A 19198-nucleotide genomic window follows, 5' to 3' on the forward strand; every position below is an offset into this window, starting at 1 on the left:
CTTCTTAAAAGAAGACGGGACGCGAGCGGCGGAAGTATGGCGTCCTCCGGATGTGACGTCAGGAGACAGGAAGCCACGATGTTGCGGTTGAGCGTCGCGCCGCCCTCAGCAGCCGACCAGACCTGCTCGCCAGTGGCGCCGCCGCCACCGCCGGAGCAGCCCCGGCCCTGGCACAGCCATGGCCCCGGTGTCCCGCTCGAGGAGCCCGTTGGACTCCCCGACCCCCCGGCGGGGGCGAGAAAACGGCTTGGCCAGCCCTTCTCCGTCCAGGCACAGCCGCAGCAGGAGGTCTCGCTCCCGGGAGCGCAACGGCTTCCGGCAGCGGGTTGGGCGCCCGCATCACTTCGGCTCCCGGCACGACCCGGAGCACTACGGCAAGGAGCAGGAGGAGTCGCTGCGGCAGAGGCGAGTGGCGGTACCCGTGGGCCGGCGGCCTCGCCCTTGGCCGGCTCCGCCTGTTTAAAACCATGGTGGTGGTGGTTATTGTTGTCATGGCTGGTCGCGCAGCCAGCCAGATGTGTAGACCGGATTTGGCATTTTATCCACTTACGAGCATCATCATCATCATCATCATCATCATCATTATTATTATTATTATTAGGCATGTGGTCTCTCACAGCTGCTGGAGGGGATGGGTGATCCCTCCGTTTTGGAAAAGGCAATATTTTCTAGGGATCAGAGGATGCAGCAACATACGTTACTACGGCAGGGGATTTTGTGATATTTTATAATCCTATTTTGCACGGATTGTATTGTAAGAGTCTTGATTAATAAAGCGGGGACTTTTGATAAGTATAAAATACAAGGTGTTTTTTCTCTCTCTCTTGTTACTTCGTGTTTTTAGTGTGTGTGGGTGTGTCCTTTTTTTTTTTTAAATTTCTTTAAAAGTGGTTCTGTTGTCAAGAGTGTTGAGTAAAATATAAAAAACGTTTTTTAAACAGTTGCTGGAGGGGAGAACTGCCATTACTGCATCTCAGATCCTGATATATATGATATGACAACATAAAGATCACAATCTATGCTAATAGGTGGATTGCCCTGGTTTCTCCCACATTTAGTCAAGGATGATTGTACCCTCTTCCTCCTCACCCTCACCTTTTATGCTTAAGCCTTTGATTATGCCTACAGTATTTCTATGAAGTTCAATATGTGCAGTTGCCAACCTTTTCTTTGACCTGTTCCCTGTTTCTGATGCTGCCTCCCTTGGCTCTGTATTTTTCACCCTTCAGCTTTGGAAGGGTTTTAACTTTAACGTGTAATGTCTCTGCTCCAATAAGTTACAGAAAAAGGAAGGGAAGCAGAGGCAAGAGATCTGACCACTTAACTCCTTCACTAGTGCAGAGAGGGACCTTCTCTGGAATAGACAGCGGCAGCATCAGGCTGTTTTCCAGGAGAGTAATTGGGGGATGATTTGCAGCCCCTTTCTTGAAAATCTTAGGGCTTAGTCTCTCTGTGTGTGCAAGCTTACCCCATTACAATCTGGTATGTGCATCATTAGCATTTAGGTATGAGATGAAGTTGATTTTATTTTCCTGTGCTTCTGACTTGTTTCTTAATATCTTTTACAGACGACTAAATGAGAGAGAACGAATAGGTGAACTAGGAGCACCTGAAGTTTGGGGACTCTCACCAAAACTTCCTGAGCCAGAGTAAATAAACCTGTATTTAATTTTGTTTTCCTTTCCTTGTTAGACTTTGCTGCCTTTATAGTGATGTAAAATGTACCTGGTGTTCTATTTAGTTTTATTTCTAAGTCCTGATTTCTGTCCCAGCTTGGAACTGCTGAACTCATCCTCCCAACCCTCAGAGAGAACATATATGTACAGACCCTGACAGACAGATTCTGTAGTGTTGAAATCTCTAAATTTGAAGAATGTCCTTAATTTTGGCCAAATGAAATAAGCTTTTTAAAGTTACATTTGTATTCCATCTTGTGCACTTTAGTTCATGGATTTTAAGGTTATATTTTGCCTTTAAATCTAGCTCTGATGAACATACTCCCGCAGAAGACGAAGATGGATCATCTAAAAAAAGTAGCTCATCCGAGTCCAGTTCAGAAGGTACTCCAGTGTGGATAAGATGAAGCCTGACACCATCAGTAGTATCTGTGGGGGACTCATTTTACTTTCTTAGAATTGTGAATGACATTTCTGAAATAAATTGTCCAAAATAATTTCAGATTGCTAATTCTTAACTTGGGGACAGTTTATGTTCTCTTAAAACTATAGATGTAGTTTGAATATGATGTTTCCCACTCTTTGCTGCAGCAACCTATATTGCTCTCTCCTTTGTAGAATGCAAATGGGAGAAAGTTTTTCAGCAGAGGGGCAATTAATTGTGTTTTGTACCTCTGGAACTGACCATTGGTAGGTCATGTTTCTAAGTCAGGAGCAAATACATTGGAATTAATTGTTTATCTGATTATAAAACACATGTTTCGAATATCTTTTAGAGGAGGAGAAGAAAAGGAAGAAAAAGAAAAAGAAGAAAAAGGCTGCTGCACGTAAGTATCAGTCTGATATCCAGGAATAATGTTCTTCCTTGATTTGAATTATATGCAGAAAGAAGTTCACATTTTGTTCTTTGCCTGCAATTCAGATGATTCAATTCAGTGCAATTCAATTCAATTCAATTGCCCTTTAATATTTAGGTATCTTTTTACCATTCTGTTTGGTTCGAAGAATATGTCACTGGTACTTTCAAGAGTTTTACTTAATAGAGAATCATACATTAGTATAGCATCCCAGCAATGTTTAACTGTACCATTAAACTAATGGGGAATTGAATATTAGTAAAAGTTCTCACAAATAGTATATGTATCTAGAATACCCTATGAAGGAACTGCTTTATACACTTGAGAATAATTAAGCGCAATAGAACAGAGTTCTAAAGATTAGATTTTTATTAATCAATGAGAGATCTACACTACAAATATTAAATCAATTTGAACTGTCTTCGCTGTTCTGGATACCCCTGAGGGAACCCGGGTGTGGATGGTTAGTATTAAAAGTGTATTTGCCATGATCCAACCATTGCTTTTCTTTTCAGGGAATCTTTGACACATAAGCTCAGTTAATATGTTTAGTATAAGCATGCTGTAACCGTATAGGAATGCCTTTATGGTGTATGATGTACAGGTTTAATTTTGAGAGCATTTCTGCACATACATAATACACGTGCGCATATATCCTTATAAAGTATACCCATGTGATTCACTGACTGCTGGAACCATGTTCCTTCTTCTGTGGGGTTCTCTCTACTATTTTAGGCAGAGAGAAAGAGATTGCTTAAGGTCATCCAGTAAGATTCACAACAGAATTAGACATCTGCACCCCAGTCTTCTTGGTCCGGTCCCAGTAGTCGAGTTGCTCCTGCATGCCAGCTTTTATCTCTCTTGGACATATATCAGGTTTTACGATTTACTTCTCCTCCCCCTTTTCATATTTAATATTTCAGGTGAGGAGGAAAAGAAGAAAGCCAAGAAGAAGAAAAAGAAGCATAGAAAGTAAGAGCTCTTTAAAACATTTGCATACTTTACTTCCTATATTTAATAGTATATAATTCTTCCCTTAACTGCCTAAGGACAAGCCACAATCTGTCCTGTTCCAGAGATAATTCCTAAAACACTGGTTTGGCTTTCAGCTTTTGTTATTGTTGTTCCCATTTTTAAATTGGTTTCCCCTTCTTTTTTCCTTTCAGTTCTTGAATTCTGTTATTATTAGTTAATATTTTGAGCTGTAAAGTGAGGGGATATGGTCTTGCTTCAGTCTAATCCCAGAGGTTAAGCTCCCTTTAAGTATCAAGGTGGTTTACTTCCAAATATCTCCAGGGCGGCACGATTAGGGGATTGCAAAAGAGAGAAATAGCAGGGTTTCCTTGAGTTCTCTTTGTGCTGTGTGCCACGTTATTTGTTCTACATCAGTGTTTTTCAAACTTGGCAACTTTAAGATGTGTGGACTTCAACCCTCAGAATTCCCCAGCTAGCCTGTTGAGAGTTGAAGTCCACACATCTTAAAGTTGCTATGTTTGAAAAACACTCTTCTGCATGAACAGATAAAACGTAAAACCATATTTGTATCAGCTAGGCAGAGCTTCCCATAGAAAAAAAGATGGAAAGCTTATGATCCCAACATCTCTTACTGTTGCCCATTCGCAGACGTTCCTTTAACTTAACCACTTTATCCAAAGCACTTTATTCTTGCTTGTAATAATTGGTTTTCTTCTCCCTGCCTCCAAATTCAACCCATCTCTCTTTTATGACCAGAAAAAAGTACAAGAAAAAGAAGAGTAAGAAGAGCAGAAAGGATTCTAGTGACTCGAGCAGTGAAGATTCTGATGAGAGAGCCGAACATGGGGATGACCTCTGGATTGAGAGATCAAGTAGGTGCTCACCGCTCAAGGCTAGCTAGCATAAATCAGGTCATGTTCGTTCCTTTGGTTAAGAGATAAGCATTCATCTCAAGAGTATTTGAAAAGAGTTTCAAGCTGATTTCATTGGAAGATTACTGGCTACTTTAAGGATATTCTTGCTTTATTGATACCCTTCTTTTTCCAGTCATCTGGATTGTTTTTTTTTAATGCTTTGTTTTATAATATAGGTTTTATAATTAATTGTTTATTAATGATTTGCACCACCCTGGGTCATGTGCTAAATGGGCAGCTGTATAAATCAATCAAATGCTGGCTGGGGAATTCTGGGAGTTGAAGTCCACATGCCTTCAAGTTGCCACGGTTGAGAAACCCTGCTGTAGGCAGCTTACCCTCCCCACTTGTGTAGAATGGGGAGTCCAAGGGGGGGAACAAGGGGCAGTCAAACTAAGTTGAGATGGATATGCAGATACTTTTTTCCTGTGTAGAAGCCTCAGCCTCCATGTTCACAGGTTTGAATTTTTGTTTCCCCCACCCATTGCAGAAAACCCAGATGCAGTGGATTTTATCGGACCTGAAGCTCCCATTACTCATGCTTCTCAAGACGACCGCCCCTTGAAGTAAGTGGTGCTCTCTGTGGCCGATATAGACTAGGAGTGAGCAGAATGGTTATAATATGGATCACGCACGGCATGCAAGAGAACAAGCTGCAACACTGGGCTTGGGGGCACTGGGGGGGGCGGTCCTTACACATTTTTTTGCCCTTGCTGTGGTTTAATTTGGCATTCTCTTTCTCTCTCGAAGCTACGGTCACGCTTTGCTGCCTGGTGAAGGTGCTGCCATGGCAGAGTACGTGAAAGCTGGCAAGCGGATCCCCAGGAGAGGTGAAATAGGCCTTACCAGCGAAGAAATAGCCTCCTTTGAGAAGTCAGGCTATGTAATGAGCGGCAGCAGGTAGGTGGCCTGGTGGAAAAGGCTGCAAGGGCCAGGGGCTCTCCTTGGTTGTGGGTGGCCCTGCCAAAAGTACTGGGGAGGTGGCTCAGGATAAAGAGTGGATTGGATTTCATTCATATTTTATACTTAATCGTAAGAAAGAATACTTAATTATATATTTAATTATACTTAGCGATGGTTTGCACTGTCATCTATTTAATTCCTTTGTTTCTGTCAAATCAAAAATGATGGTTTGGCAATAGCTTTTGGGAGTAACGGGCCATCCTGGAATCTCAGGCTATGCATCTCAACTGTGAGCTCTTGTTACTCTACGTGGATGTCGTTTCCATGCTATTCGTACAGTTTCCATTATGCGGGTTTGGAGGTGGAGGTGAACAGAGATGACTGAAAGTAACGAAAATACTCTGTGGCCAGTTGATGGCTTGAGTGTTGGTAGTTCGCTGATGGGCACCCTGTCTCTCATTAGGCATCGGCGAATGGAAGCTGTGCGTCTGCGGAAAGAGAACCAGATCTACAGCGCGGATGAGAAGAGAGCCCTGGCATCTTTCAACCAGGAGGAAAGGCGAAAGAGAGAAAACAAGATCCTAGCCAGCTTCCGGGAAATGGTCTACAGAAAAACCAAAGGCAAAGATGAGAAATGAATGGCGTGTCCTTTGTCCTGACCTTGATGAACCACCTCCATGGTGCTGCCCAGCAAATGGGTGGGCAGCACTGTGGCTTGTGCTGCAGGAACATTGGGAAACAGTCCATAGATAACCAGCTAAGAACCCTAATTGGTTTGGTGTGGCCTTGGAACTAACTTGCAAGGTCTTCTCAATAGCAGATGTATGCAGCCCATGTCAGATTAACCAAGGCAGGCCAGTCGATACTACCATATGCTAAGAAGCTGCTGAGATGCTATCCCTCCTTTGTGATTGATAAAACAGCACTTTAAAAACAATCTCGCAGTTTAAGCAAGAATTTGCGTTTATGAGGGTTCAGTGAAGACTATTTTCTATGGACTTTGACAAGAAGAAAATATTAAGCCCTGAATGGACCAACAAGATCTCTTATACAGCTAGCACATACCCTGGGCCTAACTCTGTGCACCCAAAAGACAGAAATAGCTTTAATGTTGACTGTTGCCTTTATAAGCTTCCTGTCTAGAACAGATACACATTTGGGTGGATTGTTAAACAGAGAAAAGTTGTTTAAATCATGATCTTGTTTTGTGGCTCAGACTCCTTATATTTTGTCATTTTGGGATTCTTTACAGTTTTAGTGCTATTAAACGTCTGGCTTTCATAATTTTGCAAGAGAGAATGCTTTGAGGATCATAAATTTATTTCCTGCTCAGCTAAGCGTAAATAGTTTTTCAACAGCAGAAATGAGGTGAATATCAATCTGGGGAAATTTTTTAGCCTTTAGTTTCTTCAATATAATCTATAGCCTAGATAAAATTTGTGGACTGGAATTCAAAGTCCATGTGGCAACTGCCATATACTGGGGGTTTTGAGCTTCTGTTCCCTTTTGTAAATTTTGAGTGCTGCCCAGTACACCATTCATAAACTTTAGAAGTATATCTGGAGCCACATTCTGAAACAAGGAAGAAAAGAAATCCGAATAAAAATACACCCCAGTACATAAGTACCCCAGTATAAACGACAGCTTTATTGAATGCATTTTGAGCATTCCTTTTTTGCACAGTTCCAGAATGGTGTACCGCTTCTGAACTATATTTTTAAAATAAAATGTTCTCCTAGGTCCAGTTGACTGTGTGTTGTTGTTTGCGGTTTGCCAGCTTCTTATGTGTTCAGTAGATGTATATCCATCTTTTCTTCTGGGAGTTCAAAGTGACACAAATAGCCCGCCCTTCTCCACTGCTATCCTCACAATAGCTCTGTGAGACAGATCAGGCTGAGAGAATAACTGATGCAAGGTCACCCTGTGACCTGTGAGGTTCCATAAACTAAGAAGTGTAGTCAAACATGAGTTTTCTCAGACTTCAACTCCAAAACTGCTAAACTACAGTGACTCTCAAGTTGAAGGCATTCATTCTGTGAAATATCTTGGGGCAGTGGGGAGAAATGCTCTCCCAATTTGCTGTCCCCAAATGCAGCCCAATTCATTCCAGCAAATGAGGCACTAATTGTTAGAGATTCAATACATTTGGTTTAGGGACCCACAGGCTGCTCTTGAATCAAAGTCCAATATTCTTGAGTTCTGCATAAAGATGATCATGGTCCTAGCTTCTGTAGACCAGCCTCCCTTTCTCACCTTGCCTTCCGGAATCTGGTGTCTCCTGAACACCACATTAGTTGAAACATTGAGACTTGCATTGCCACACCTTGGGAGGACCTCTGGTGACTTAACATTGCATTAAATAAGGACATTTGACAGGTGTAATCTCTCCCATCTTCTGGAGCAAAAGTGCAGATGTAAGGGCCTTGATACGGGATATGTATGCAGTTTGATTAAAACTTTTCTTCCCGCGCTTCATTTATATGAATGTACAGAGAGATCAAAACGAGGGTCTGATTACAGCAACCCAGGAGATTTTATTACCAAAAAAAAAAAAAAAGCAGGACGCCTACAGCGATTTTAATTTCTAACCATTCTAGAAGAACTAAAAGTCCACAGTCTCCATCATGACTATTTTACTTTCAATTACATCTTTGAGCCACTTTTCCTTAAAGCGAGATTTTCCTGGCCTGTAAATAGAAAGAGTGAGCATTTTATACTCAGGTTTTACATTTCATCCAAAAAGTTAGCTAATACAATGTTTTACAGTATTTTTCAAACATGACTTGTTTTATATGGCTGAAAAACACTTTGTAATGTTTCAGATACCAATATCTGTCAAAGGTAAACTATACAAACCTTCCCTGCTTTTGTTTCCTTATTTCTGTGTGGTTGAGGGTTTGTTGACATCTGCCTTCAAATCACATACAACAATTTATTAACTTGGACCTTTGAGTTCCTATAAGCAACTGGTGTGTTTCAGCACACAACAATAGTATTATACAGGATTCCAACTTAATAAAAATGTGAAGCAGTTTGAGAATCTTGTTCAGTGTTGGTCAATGGATAAGCTTTAGGAAGAGCTGAAACTCAGGAATCATTCTACAAACAGTGGAGACCTAGGCAGAAGAAAGCCCTATTCTTTTAATGTATATTATTAAACTTAATACTCCATCTTTCTGCTTATAGAAACTCTCAAGACAGCCTATAAGAACAGAACAAAATGTAAAAGACGTTAAAATCAATACTACCAAATTAAAGTCTGTATCACTGAATTCAATATTAAAACCAATTAATGGTTGAAAACTAAGCCAAAGAGACTCATTTTTGCTATTTTCCTAAGTACTTTCCTAAGTGGGAGGCCAAATAACATCCTGGAGAGAGCATTCCATATTCTAGAAGAGTGCTTCTCAACCTTGGCAACTTTAAGACGTGTGGACTTCAACTCCCAGCACTCCATGCTGGCTGGGGAGTGCTGGGAATTGAAGTCCACACATCTTAAAGTTGCCAAGGTTGAGAAACACTGCTAGAAGCTCTGTCCCAGAAAATTATGGACAGGATTGAAGCTTTGGGAATGAACCTTGAAGGATTTTTCTTGCTACCAATGGCTAAGCCAACTTTTCTCCTGGAACTGGGCCTGTTTAAAATGCAGTTTCATCTGCAGATTACTGTAGCAGAGAAGATTTAATCTCCATACAATTCAAGAAAAATCCCACTTCCCATTTTATACATTGAAAAGGTTCTGGTCAGTTCCCTTCCTTTCTGGCCAGCTGACCACACTAGTCAAAAATGAATGAGATACAAGCCAAGTTCATTCAACATGGCTAAGCCACAATACTGTTTGATTTTAGTTTACCTATATGAACCTAGTTTTTTTTGTTTTCAACCTATAGATTATGGTTCAAGATGTGTAAACTCAGCCTCTGTGACTTAATAAACCATGCTAGCAACATCTTAATGCAACGTGGGAACCCAGCTATGTAAACCAGTTGATTGAGGGAAGTGTTGCCATGAAAGTACCTGTGGATGAGCTTGTTGGTTTCCACCACAAAGAATACTTCAATCGGTAGGGTCTGTATCAAACAGAAAAACAATGGTTACAGTTTTGCAAATGATGGCCTACTTAATGGTCCTCATGAACGTAGAGATATTTCAGGAAAAAATAGAGGCAATTCTCCCAAGAATTAAAGCCTAACAATAACACTCAACCATCTAACAGGGATCTAAGATGGAATTCCATAGGATTAGCACTCTTGTATCCACTTTCCATGCCCCCTGACGTCTCCTTTACAGTTTGTTGGTTCCTTCTGAGTTGTCTTATTTAGCTAACAAAATGAGTTTTGGGGGGAATGGATAGCTAAGTGAGTTATGATTCACAAAACTATAAATGGCCAAGATACCACCAGACTACCTTTATTTTATGTTTATTAGTTACGCCTAAAATTAATAGCAAGCATTTCCTTCTTATTCTTAAGCAAAGACATGGCCATCAAGAAGCATCCAGCTGTTTCCTCTTGGATAATTGTTGGACTTCAGTTCCCACAACCTGGCCATGCTGACTGGGTTAATGGTGATTGGAATTCTGCCACATACAGAGGGCTGGTAGTTGCCTTTCTCTATGTGCGAGCAGATTCTTAAAAGCAATTGAGGCAACAGATCATGGATTTTAGATAAGTTCTAAATGAGAGCATCCCTAACGTGGCTTCATTGCAGTTGAGCTTAACTGTCTCCCAAGGGGACCTCAAAATACTCACTGATGGTTTGATTTTGGAAATCTCAATGACAAAATAGACACACGCTGTTGCTCGTGGGATGGGCTTCCTACATGTTGGGATGCTCCAGCGGACTCGGTAACGGTACTGGGTGCTGTACTGGAGTTCTTCATTATTGAGATAGTTGGTCCAGTGTAGCCAACTTTCATGAAGTTCCCACGTCTACAGGGATTAATATACTGTAAATCAGACAGCAGTCCCATTACAAGCACCTACTTGAAAAAAAGCGTGCTATATTTTATTTTGTTTTACTATGCTGGAGCTTACAGGTAGTCCTTGTTTAGCAACTGCCTCGTTTAGCAACTGTTTGCAGTTATGACAGTGATGGAAAAGTAACTTTACAACCAATCCTCACACTGATGACCTTCATGGGTCGGTAAAGGAAAGGAAAGCTGAAGGAAGATTGTAAGCCCAGTCGTCATTTCACTTAGCGCTTCACATAACAACCAAGTTGCCAGTCCCAACTGGGGTCACTAAATGAGGATTACAAGTACTATGTTGTGGCATGATGAAGGGACATACTCCAAAGCTTAGATGGGGCAGGAGGAACAAGATAGTGGTTTTAAACTAAATTTGGTTATATTTCATTCAAAAACAGTTCATACTCTCCATGTATTTTTCTCCTTTTGTCATATTGAGAATTACAATTTGGTAGCAACTTTTAGAAATGTTCTGGGACTTGCTAGGGGCAATAAAAGACAATTTGGAGGTTCTGTACAACAAGTTTAATTAGAGCTCTTAAAACCAGGCATCTGTACTAACACAACTTGCTAAACTCAGTTGGTTTAAACACTGGTTACTTTTCTGGTTTATTATGTGGTTCAACCCAACTGTTAGTTTCAATTTATTGTGCAAATCCAGAAAATGAGTTAATCCAGTAATCAGATTACACACATTCCATGAATGTAGGCACTGTTACCTGATTATAGGATATCTGGATAGTTTGAACAGTTTAATCTTCCTTTCAAAAAATTATACATATATGTAGCAAATATATTCCACTCTTAAAATAAGATTTGTTACGTTACTTAAATGGTCAAGAAATTAGCAAACAAAAAGTGGGGGGGGGGGGGACGTAACTGCACGTAACTGTATGCAAATGTAAAATTGCTTCTATAAAAAAATAAACATTAATATTTATTTTTAACAAATACATTTCTTAGCGCAAAATAGCTTAAATCCAATTATAAGGAAATAAATCCACCAGACAGAGCAGGGCAATAGTGCTGAGGAAAACATGCACAGGACTTATTAAACAGGACAATTTACAAGAGGTCCAAGCTTCTGGTCTGTTGGCAACTGACTTTCCACATCTAAGCCCAGTTTACACACCCAGACATGCCACATCGCCTTGCACCCAAGATGCCAATGAAGATCAGACGTGAAACTTACTCTCATATATTCCTCAATCTGCAACAGGCCTTTTCCTATGGTGAAATCTTTGCACCTCATCCAGGTAATATTTGGTATTTTGTATTTGACACCTGCAGCTGATGAGAGGAGGACAAATTAGTGCCCAGTTGAAGTTAGATACCAGTGCCTCTACAGCTTCAAAACCACACTGGAGTACCTGCCTCTTCCTTTTTCAGGAGTCTAACACTCTCCATGGCATCTTGCAGCATCTTATCAACGATAAAGGCTGCTTTCTCCTTGATGTTTTCCACATCCTCCTCATCTTCCTCCTCATCCATAACTTCTATATATTTTTCTTCCAAGGCCATGGTCCTTTATGTCTTCAGCTTGTAGAAGATGGAAAAAAAGATTGGATAGAACCTGGAGAACCAACCTGGGAAAAGGCGGTGTCTGGGTTGCAGGCAAATTCTTGACCTGTGTGCTTGATTCAACTCTAATGTGCATCACAGGAGGTGATCTGAGCTTAATGAAAGCTTAGGTGAGGATACATGGGCTAGTTTGTAAGGTAACAAAGATCCTCTGACCTTTTTGCTGTGGAAAGCTAATTCAGCCGCTGCTAGACCTTGGAATCTCCAGATCTGCACCATTTGACTAATTCTTCCTGATTAGGGGAAGGATCAATGGCTTCTGCAGGTCACAAGGGCAGCCCCCCATAACTGCCCATTGTTTCAAGCAGGGCTTTTTCCTATTCCTACTAGAAGATGCTGAGGACTGAACATGGAACCTTTGGCATGCAAACCAGGCCCTTTATTATTCTGCCATACTTCCTGCATGATAGCAATGCTGCAAACCCATCCTTGCTTGTTCCCACCTTGCATCTTGCAATGCATGCTTGGCAACCTTTGTGTTGTCCTTGAGAAATAGTAATGCATGCAAGGAAAATGCGGTGCATGAATGTTGTGTTCTTTTAGCTCCCTGTTTCCTGTTCAGTCCACCACAATGAAAAGCAAGCGGCTGTTTGTAAGAAATAACTCAGGAACGTCCGATTAATCTGTCACCCACCCAAGAAGCTTCGGAATCTGGCTACCTGCTGGGAACCACCTTCCCGTTGCTTTGCTCTTGTGACAAAACGGCCTTTCTTTTCTCTAGGATGCAAGTTCCCGAGATTGATCAAGCCGCTGGCTGCAGCCTTGCAAAGTGTTTGGTCACAACCATCACTTAGGCAACCAATGTTCAGCCAATAATTCTGTGGCATTGAAGTTCAGGCATTCCATCAGGCTTAAAGAAAAAGTTCTAAACAAGCAGAAGTTCTTTGGGGCATATCAGGCGTGCAGAGAGTGTAAACGTTCAACCACGTGAGACGAAGAGATTAATGCCGCCAAGCAGGTTGCTTTGTCGCAGGACAGAACAGCAGCCTCCTTGGGGTTTCTCAACCCTCTCTTACAATCAGGGGACATTTGGCAAAATGTTTTGGATACTTTCAGCTGCTTTTAGTTCAGCTGCAAAATCCACATGGTTGCTTCCATATAGTCACCCAAGGTAAACAATATGGTAACACGTTTATTCATTCTAAGCATTCAAACACTGAGGAGGATGCCCCCGTACCTCTGCATGATCACTGCTCAGATTTTGCCTCCTTCCAATCCTCTTCTGGGGGATGTATTCTAGTCAAGCACAGCAAATTAATTATCTCCTCAAACCACAAACCTCTTTTCTCTTGGCCTGAAATAAATCCTGCTGCAGACCTATCTTAAGAGCTCTGCGAGGGAGTTGCATCTAATTTGGTTACTTTGCTAATCCTTTTGTGAATCCTGAACTCCACCAAACCATAGAGGAAAATGCTCCAATAGCAGGTAACATTACTCAATACTTAGTGTTACATGGAATGCAACCTTGTTGATCAGGGGCTTGATGAAGTAGAATGGGGCTTTCAACCTTGCATCCATGGGTCACCTACCCCCCAAAAATACAACTCCAAATTTATCTTTCGGTATTGTGCTACTGCTAACAAATATAAAATGCAGCCTGAATTGATGACTGATTATGTGCCATCCAGTCAATGTCAACTCTTAGTGACCATCTAGATATCCTCCAGGATGATCTGCCCCCAACCTGCCCTGCACCCATCACTACTGTAGCTCAGTCTGTCCATCTTGCTGCTGGTCATCCTCTTCTTCTCTTTCCTTCCACTTTTCACAGCATTAGAGCCTTTTCCAGAGAGTTGGGTCTTCTCATAATGTGTCCAAAATATGCTAAAGTGAGCCTGGTCATTTGTTTTGAATGAGAACTGTGGATTGATTTGTTCAAAGATCCATTTGTTTCTTTTCTTGGCTCTCCGTGGTATTCTCAGAAGTCTTCTCTGACACCAAACGTGCTTTTTTATGGAATGTTATTACTTCTCAATCTGTTCTGACAGTCTCCAACCCAAGTATTAATCAATCCTGACCCTGATTAGCTTTTTCAAGACAAAGCATGGTTGTCCAAGTGCTGTGAGTTTAGTTAAAAAAAAGTATGCTTCAAATGTTGACAATCATCTCACCAATCCACTGCTGAAAATCAGGATTGCGCTTACCTATTTAATATTGTTATAATAATTACTTTATCTCCCCATCCATATCAAGATTCACCATTCTTGATGCCTTGATAACGTCTAAATTGGTCCCCCAAAGAACATACGTGTCTTTAATAAGTAGTGATCATTCTTGCCAAAATTCTCTTTCCAAGACATGCCAACAATTCTATGATTTTCGGATCATGTTTCTCAAACTCATGACATTGTCCTGGTTTGAAGGCCATTTGGGATGCCGCTGAGAGCAAAAAAGCATTTTAAAAGACCTGAAACTATACTTCAAAGAAATTGGTTGGATGTAACAGAGAGCTGGTGAAGTTTCAGAGCTACAGTTGCAAGCTGAAGTCATAGAAGCGTAGACTGAGTTCACATACTACATCAGCCATGTTATGCTGAAGTATTTTTAGAATAAACAATTGGCTGTAATCAGACAATAGACAAAGCCAAGAGTGGACAACTTCCAACAGTTCAAGGGATCCATTAGGTATAACTGCATAATAGATCCATCCTCTCTGGTCTTCCAGAAACTCTATCAGTGTCACCTAGCTGTCTAAAGTTAATCCATTTCTAGCATTGCTCGAGCCCTTTGCTTAGGTCCACATATTCCAGCAAAAAGGGACATGGTAGAAGATGAATCTGTACTGGAGTAACGACTGACCCAAAGCTCAGCTTGTCTTTTTAAAGCTTTGTTTTCTGAGCTGGGAGAATTCATACTTGCTTTTGAAGATGGAGTATAAATAAGCTGCTCCTCTTTTTTCATGGCTTGTTGGAATCTCTCCCTCTTTGGTGGTGTTACCACTTTCTGGACCATGCTCTGTTCAAATCACACCTTTCCAACCAGAGCCTGTGAGAATATGTTGCCTCTCCATACTGGGGTACGGCCTTAGTCTGTTCCTAGTCCGTATGAAGTTTTGGTTCATCCACCTTCTTTCCAAAACGGGCAGCTGGTTAATGGTTATTTTATTTCAGTTGAAAGGAAGATACTGTAAAGCTGTGGGGCCCCAAATCTTCCTTTTCCCTCTCCCCTTTTTAAAATATAGCTAATAGGTCCTTATGTTCTCTCAGCGCCAATCATTACTTCACTGGCTTTTTTGTCTTAGCAAGGGGCAGCACCAGCAGAAATTTTGGCTAATCTCAAAAACCCTAAGCAGAGCCAGACTTAAGTTATTACTTAGATGGGAGGTCATCAAGAAATCTCAGGGTTGTAGGCGATGAACAATCTACTTCCACATTGTTACCAAAAAAACTAAAGTATGTATCCCTGAAGTCAGCAGGAGTTGTGCTCATTTCACACACCCCGCTAATCCAAAACATTTTTTGTATAGCTATGGATAAGTGGGTTGTGTGAACTCAACCATTTTGAGTTCAATAGCTAAATGCTTAGCAAAATGGGTGAACCCAGCCAACCTTGGTTTATTCATTAGCCTGTGGTTAAGCAATTAATTTTTAGCACAATGCATAAACATTTTTTTTTAATGCTTGGGAAACATAACAAGGTTGGCTTGTTTACAGTAACAGAAAGGAAACCCTGTAAGGCAGTGTTGTCCAAACTTGGCCACTTTAAGATGAGTGGACTTCAACTCTCAGAATTCCCCACCCAGCCATGCTGGCTGGGGAATTCTGAGAGTTGAAGTCCACTCATCTTAAGGTGGCCAAGTTTGGACAACACTGCTGTAAGGGATTTAGCAAAAGCAGTTTTGTTTTCTCCAGTCCAGATCCTTGGTGCTGCCTATCAAGAGTTGTTGGTGGAGGCACGTTCATTTAGGTCCGCCGCCACCCTGGGCTTTTGGCAAACTCCCCCAAACAATACGAAATTCTTACAGATAAGCACTAGCAAGACAGCATCCTCAGGTCTGTCTGAATTCACCTTCTCATTACCAACACCAACCCACACCCCAAAACCTGTAACACGAATTATACAAATCACACTCCAGGTTCTCATATTATGCTAAGCCCCCATGTTGCTTGTTTAGCTTGGGGTCAGCATGTTATGTGAGATCCCAGTCCTATGGCGAGTAAACCAGGGCTTCCACTTCATTGGGTCTATTCAGTAAGCCATGTTAAAGCAAAATGTGCTAGATAATCGCTTCTATAGGGTGTTCTGAAAACTATGCATACAATGCATTTATTACGCTTCAGTGTACCGTGCGAAGGTGAAAAAATGGCAAATGGCAAGGATGTCATAGAAATACAGCTAAATACAGTTTTAAACAGAATAACTTGAAGCAGCTTTGGGTTTTTTCTGTTTTTTTGCAATGCTCTGGAAACCCACAAAGTGCCATTACTCATTCCAACATCAACTTAACAATGAGTCAGATCTACTCATGGCTTCCACCTCCCGCATGCTGTCCCCCTGTAGTTATCTTTGTGTAAGTATTATATGTACTTCAAACTACTGCTGCTTTTCTTTAAATGGATTCATGATATTTCATGGGAACAAAGAAGCTACAATTCATGTAAAATCCTTTCCCAAGGTGCATTCTTTCCAATTAATTCTGCAAGGAAGGAGGGGGGTATTTTAAAAATATTATGACAAATTACTGGTGATTTCAATCCCCTTGAAAGTTAATCCCAGCGTCCTTTAACCTGATACCCTCCAATTGTGAGACTGGAATGGCTATAACCTCTAGCTGGATATTACAACACCAAGGGATTAACACAATGGGAGAACTCAGTCTTACTTGCATGTCCTCAGAAATTCTAACTGTAATAATTTCTCTTCCGGTGAAATCAGGGCAACAGTTGGCCAGTTGCATGACATCTACTGGACCCATGTCAAATCTAAAGTGATCTGGAGAAGTGAGTTATGCCCAAATTCTCTGCCTGAAACCAAGGGCCAGTTTTGCACACCAGCCTCATGTGTTCCTGCAAGATGAACTTTCTTTCCAATGTTGCAGATCCGCAAGCTACAAGTCGAGTGGAAGGGAGTGCCAGAGAATTCTCTGCTGCTATAGTCTTCACTGGCTTGCTACTGATTTTGCTGATGTAATTGTTTTTAAAAAGTCATGACAAAAGCAGTTGTATTATGTTGTCTGTATTTTTATTGCCATAGTAGCGGCCTTGCTTTAGAATCCTACTTTCCTGCTCACATGTTTGTAACACTTTCACTGTACACTTCTTTTAGATTTTGTTTTATTTACGCTAAGCTGCTTTTATGAAATAAGAATATTCACACCGTAGCTTTAGTCAATGTTCTCCAAACCCTGAAAAATAAAGAACAGGGGGAAAAAAAAGTTAGAAGCGTCCATGTCACAATCAAATTAGATGATGCTCTCAGGTTTAATGGACTGAGTTATCCTACTCCATAATGCTATCAGGAAAATTATTTCCTAAATTATGGCAAATTGCCAAACTTTTATATTCCAGGGCACTTTTAGGATTACAAACCTCTTTACAACTATTAAAAAAAAAAAAAGAGCCTGCCATTGACCTAGCTGTTACCACAGAGGGTACTTGCAGGTCTAGGACCATACAACTCCTTTGAGGGGAGTCATAACTTTAAATTCTGGGTCTATTGAACTTTTTCTTTTTTTTGTTTTTGAAAGAAAAGCACCACATTGTTTGCCACACATTTTTGAAGGTGACTGGGAATGTGATGCATTGATGCTGCATTAAATACAGTGTGTAAAGGACTAGGTTCTTAGTGACATAACTTAGCATCTTAGGAAGGCCAGCTCTATAAGACATCTTAGGAAATCGAACTGTTCCAGCTATTACTTTGGACAAACCTGATCTGGTTCATGAGAACACTGTCAAACTTGTTTATAAAAGTGACCATTTGACTTTGGATGTATAGGTAGACACACAATACATTACAAATGTTAGATATTCAGTATTTGGGCTCCAGAAGCCTGAGGGAGTTAAAATCAGGAAACACCAAAAGGAACCAATGAAAGTAGTAATATCTACTGTATTTATGAAATAGACATGACCTGAATAACCTCATAAGGAACAGAAGTCTAATCCACGTGATGAATAACTTATGTGGTGAGATTGTACCCAAGAAAGAGAAACATAAATATAAGAAAAAGAGAAAGACATTTTTCACATCTCTTAATGAGTCACTCCTTCGAACAGCAGAAGAAAAAGATTCAGGAATACATTTTAATTGCTCCCTTCCCCCACAAGGCATGGTTTCTTTTTATTTCCAAAAAGACAGTCTGCAGTGGAGTATTCTCTGTTAATTAACATGAGCAGAAATGAAGGGTTAATCAACTTCTGGCTTTCCCCCCAGGATTAACCAAGAGACACCTAAGGTCTTCATAACATTATATATTGACATCTGACTATTATTTTTCCCACCTCAACCTTTTTTCCTTTTCTGTTGCCTTTTTTTATTGTGATTGTGTGCCTGAGAACAGGAATGCTGTCTCTTATGAATTATGTATAAGTGCACCAAGAACATTTTCCACTGAAGTGTGGAATACAAATGCTTGAAATCTAGCAGATCAAAAGTAGAATCTGGCCAGAATTTATTTAGCAAGTAACGGCAGAACCAGTTTGGTGTAGTGGCGAAAGCACCAGGCTAGAAACTGGGAGACCGTGAGTTCTAGTCCCGCCTTAGGGACAAAGCCAGCTGGGTGACCTTGAGCCAGTCAGTCTCTCTCAGCCCTCAGAAGGAGGCAAGGGCAAACCACTTCTGAAAATCCTTGCCAAGAAAACTGCAGGGATGTGTCCAGGCAGTTGCCAGGAGTCAACAGGGACTGGAAGGCACGAAAAAAAAAAGGGGGGGGCAGATATGAACTTCTTCAGCGATTTTCCGTTTTTACAAAGATCGTACCATGACTTTGCAACTGGATTGCTTCATCCAGAGAAGTTTCCTTCAAACTAACCTTAAATCCCGTGCTGGAGATACGTTTCTCTCTTTCCAATGCTTGCCAGTCTTTTACATCCCGTATCATTCTTTTATTCTAAGCGTACAGAGATAAGGCAGAAGCCATGTGAATAACAGTGGGGGTGGGAGAGGAGAGAGAAGAAAAGATTTTAAAAAGACAAGGAAAAGTCCAGATATAAAGCAACGTTGCTGTGAAAAGGGGACACTGAATAAATGCCACATATGCTGGTTCGCCTCTACCATTCCCAAGATCAGAAACGCACCGCCCTGCCTAAGATATCAGCCCAGCCTAACGCTGCAATTTGAATATCCTAAGTCAGTGGTTCTCAAAGTGTGATCTGGGGGTCC

The 19198-nt window shown here is 41.0% G+C and overlaps 3 protein-coding genes across 3 annotated transcripts; 2 read left to right on the top strand and 1 right to left on the bottom strand.

Moving 5' to 3' along the window:
- The first annotated feature begins 67 nt into the window (after positions 1–67).
- NKAP (NFKB activating protein) lies at positions 68–7065 on the top strand. The gene is made up of 9 exons (XM_088151735.1): positions 68–405; positions 1569–1649; positions 1984–2060; positions 2453–2503; positions 3457–3505; positions 4265–4380; positions 4913–4988; positions 5173–5322; positions 5789–7065. Exons 1-9 carry the CDS (start codon positions 179–181, stop codon positions 5961–5963), a joined length of 1002 nt encoding a protein of 333 aa, XP_088007861.1. The 5' UTR covers positions 68–178; the 3' UTR covers positions 5964–7065.
- An 824-nt stretch (positions 7066–7889) lies between these two features.
- Positions 7890–14387, bottom strand: AKAP14 (A-kinase anchoring protein 14). Its single transcript, XM_007436187.3, has 5 exons — positions 11665–14387; positions 11487–11578; positions 10077–10256; positions 9343–9395; positions 7890–8012 (listed from the first exon to the last, which is right to left on the bottom strand). Exons 1-5 carry the CDS (start codon positions 11813–11815, stop codon positions 7928–7930), a joined length of 561 nt encoding a protein of 186 aa, XP_007436249.2. The 5' UTR covers positions 11816–14387; the 3' UTR covers positions 7890–7927.
- Positions 14388–14669: 282 nt separating this feature from the next.
- LOC148214428 (putative defense protein 3) lies at positions 14670–17005 on the top strand. The gene is given in 5 exon segments (XM_088151508.1): positions 14670–14970; positions 15727–15830; positions 16264–16385; positions 16751–16815; positions 16914–17005. Coding segments are annotated over 5 exon segments (579 nt in total). The 5' UTR covers positions 14670–14774.
- Positions 17006–19198: the final 2193 nt, after the last annotated feature.

Source organism: Python bivittatus, unplaced genomic scaffold (assembly GCF_059951505.1).
Source record: "Python bivittatus isolate LINGU-HERP-01145 unplaced genomic scaffold, Pbiv_v1 ctg000670_np1212, whole genome shotgun sequence".
NCBI lineage: Eukaryota > Metazoa > Chordata > Lepidosauria > Squamata > Pythonidae > Python > Python bivittatus.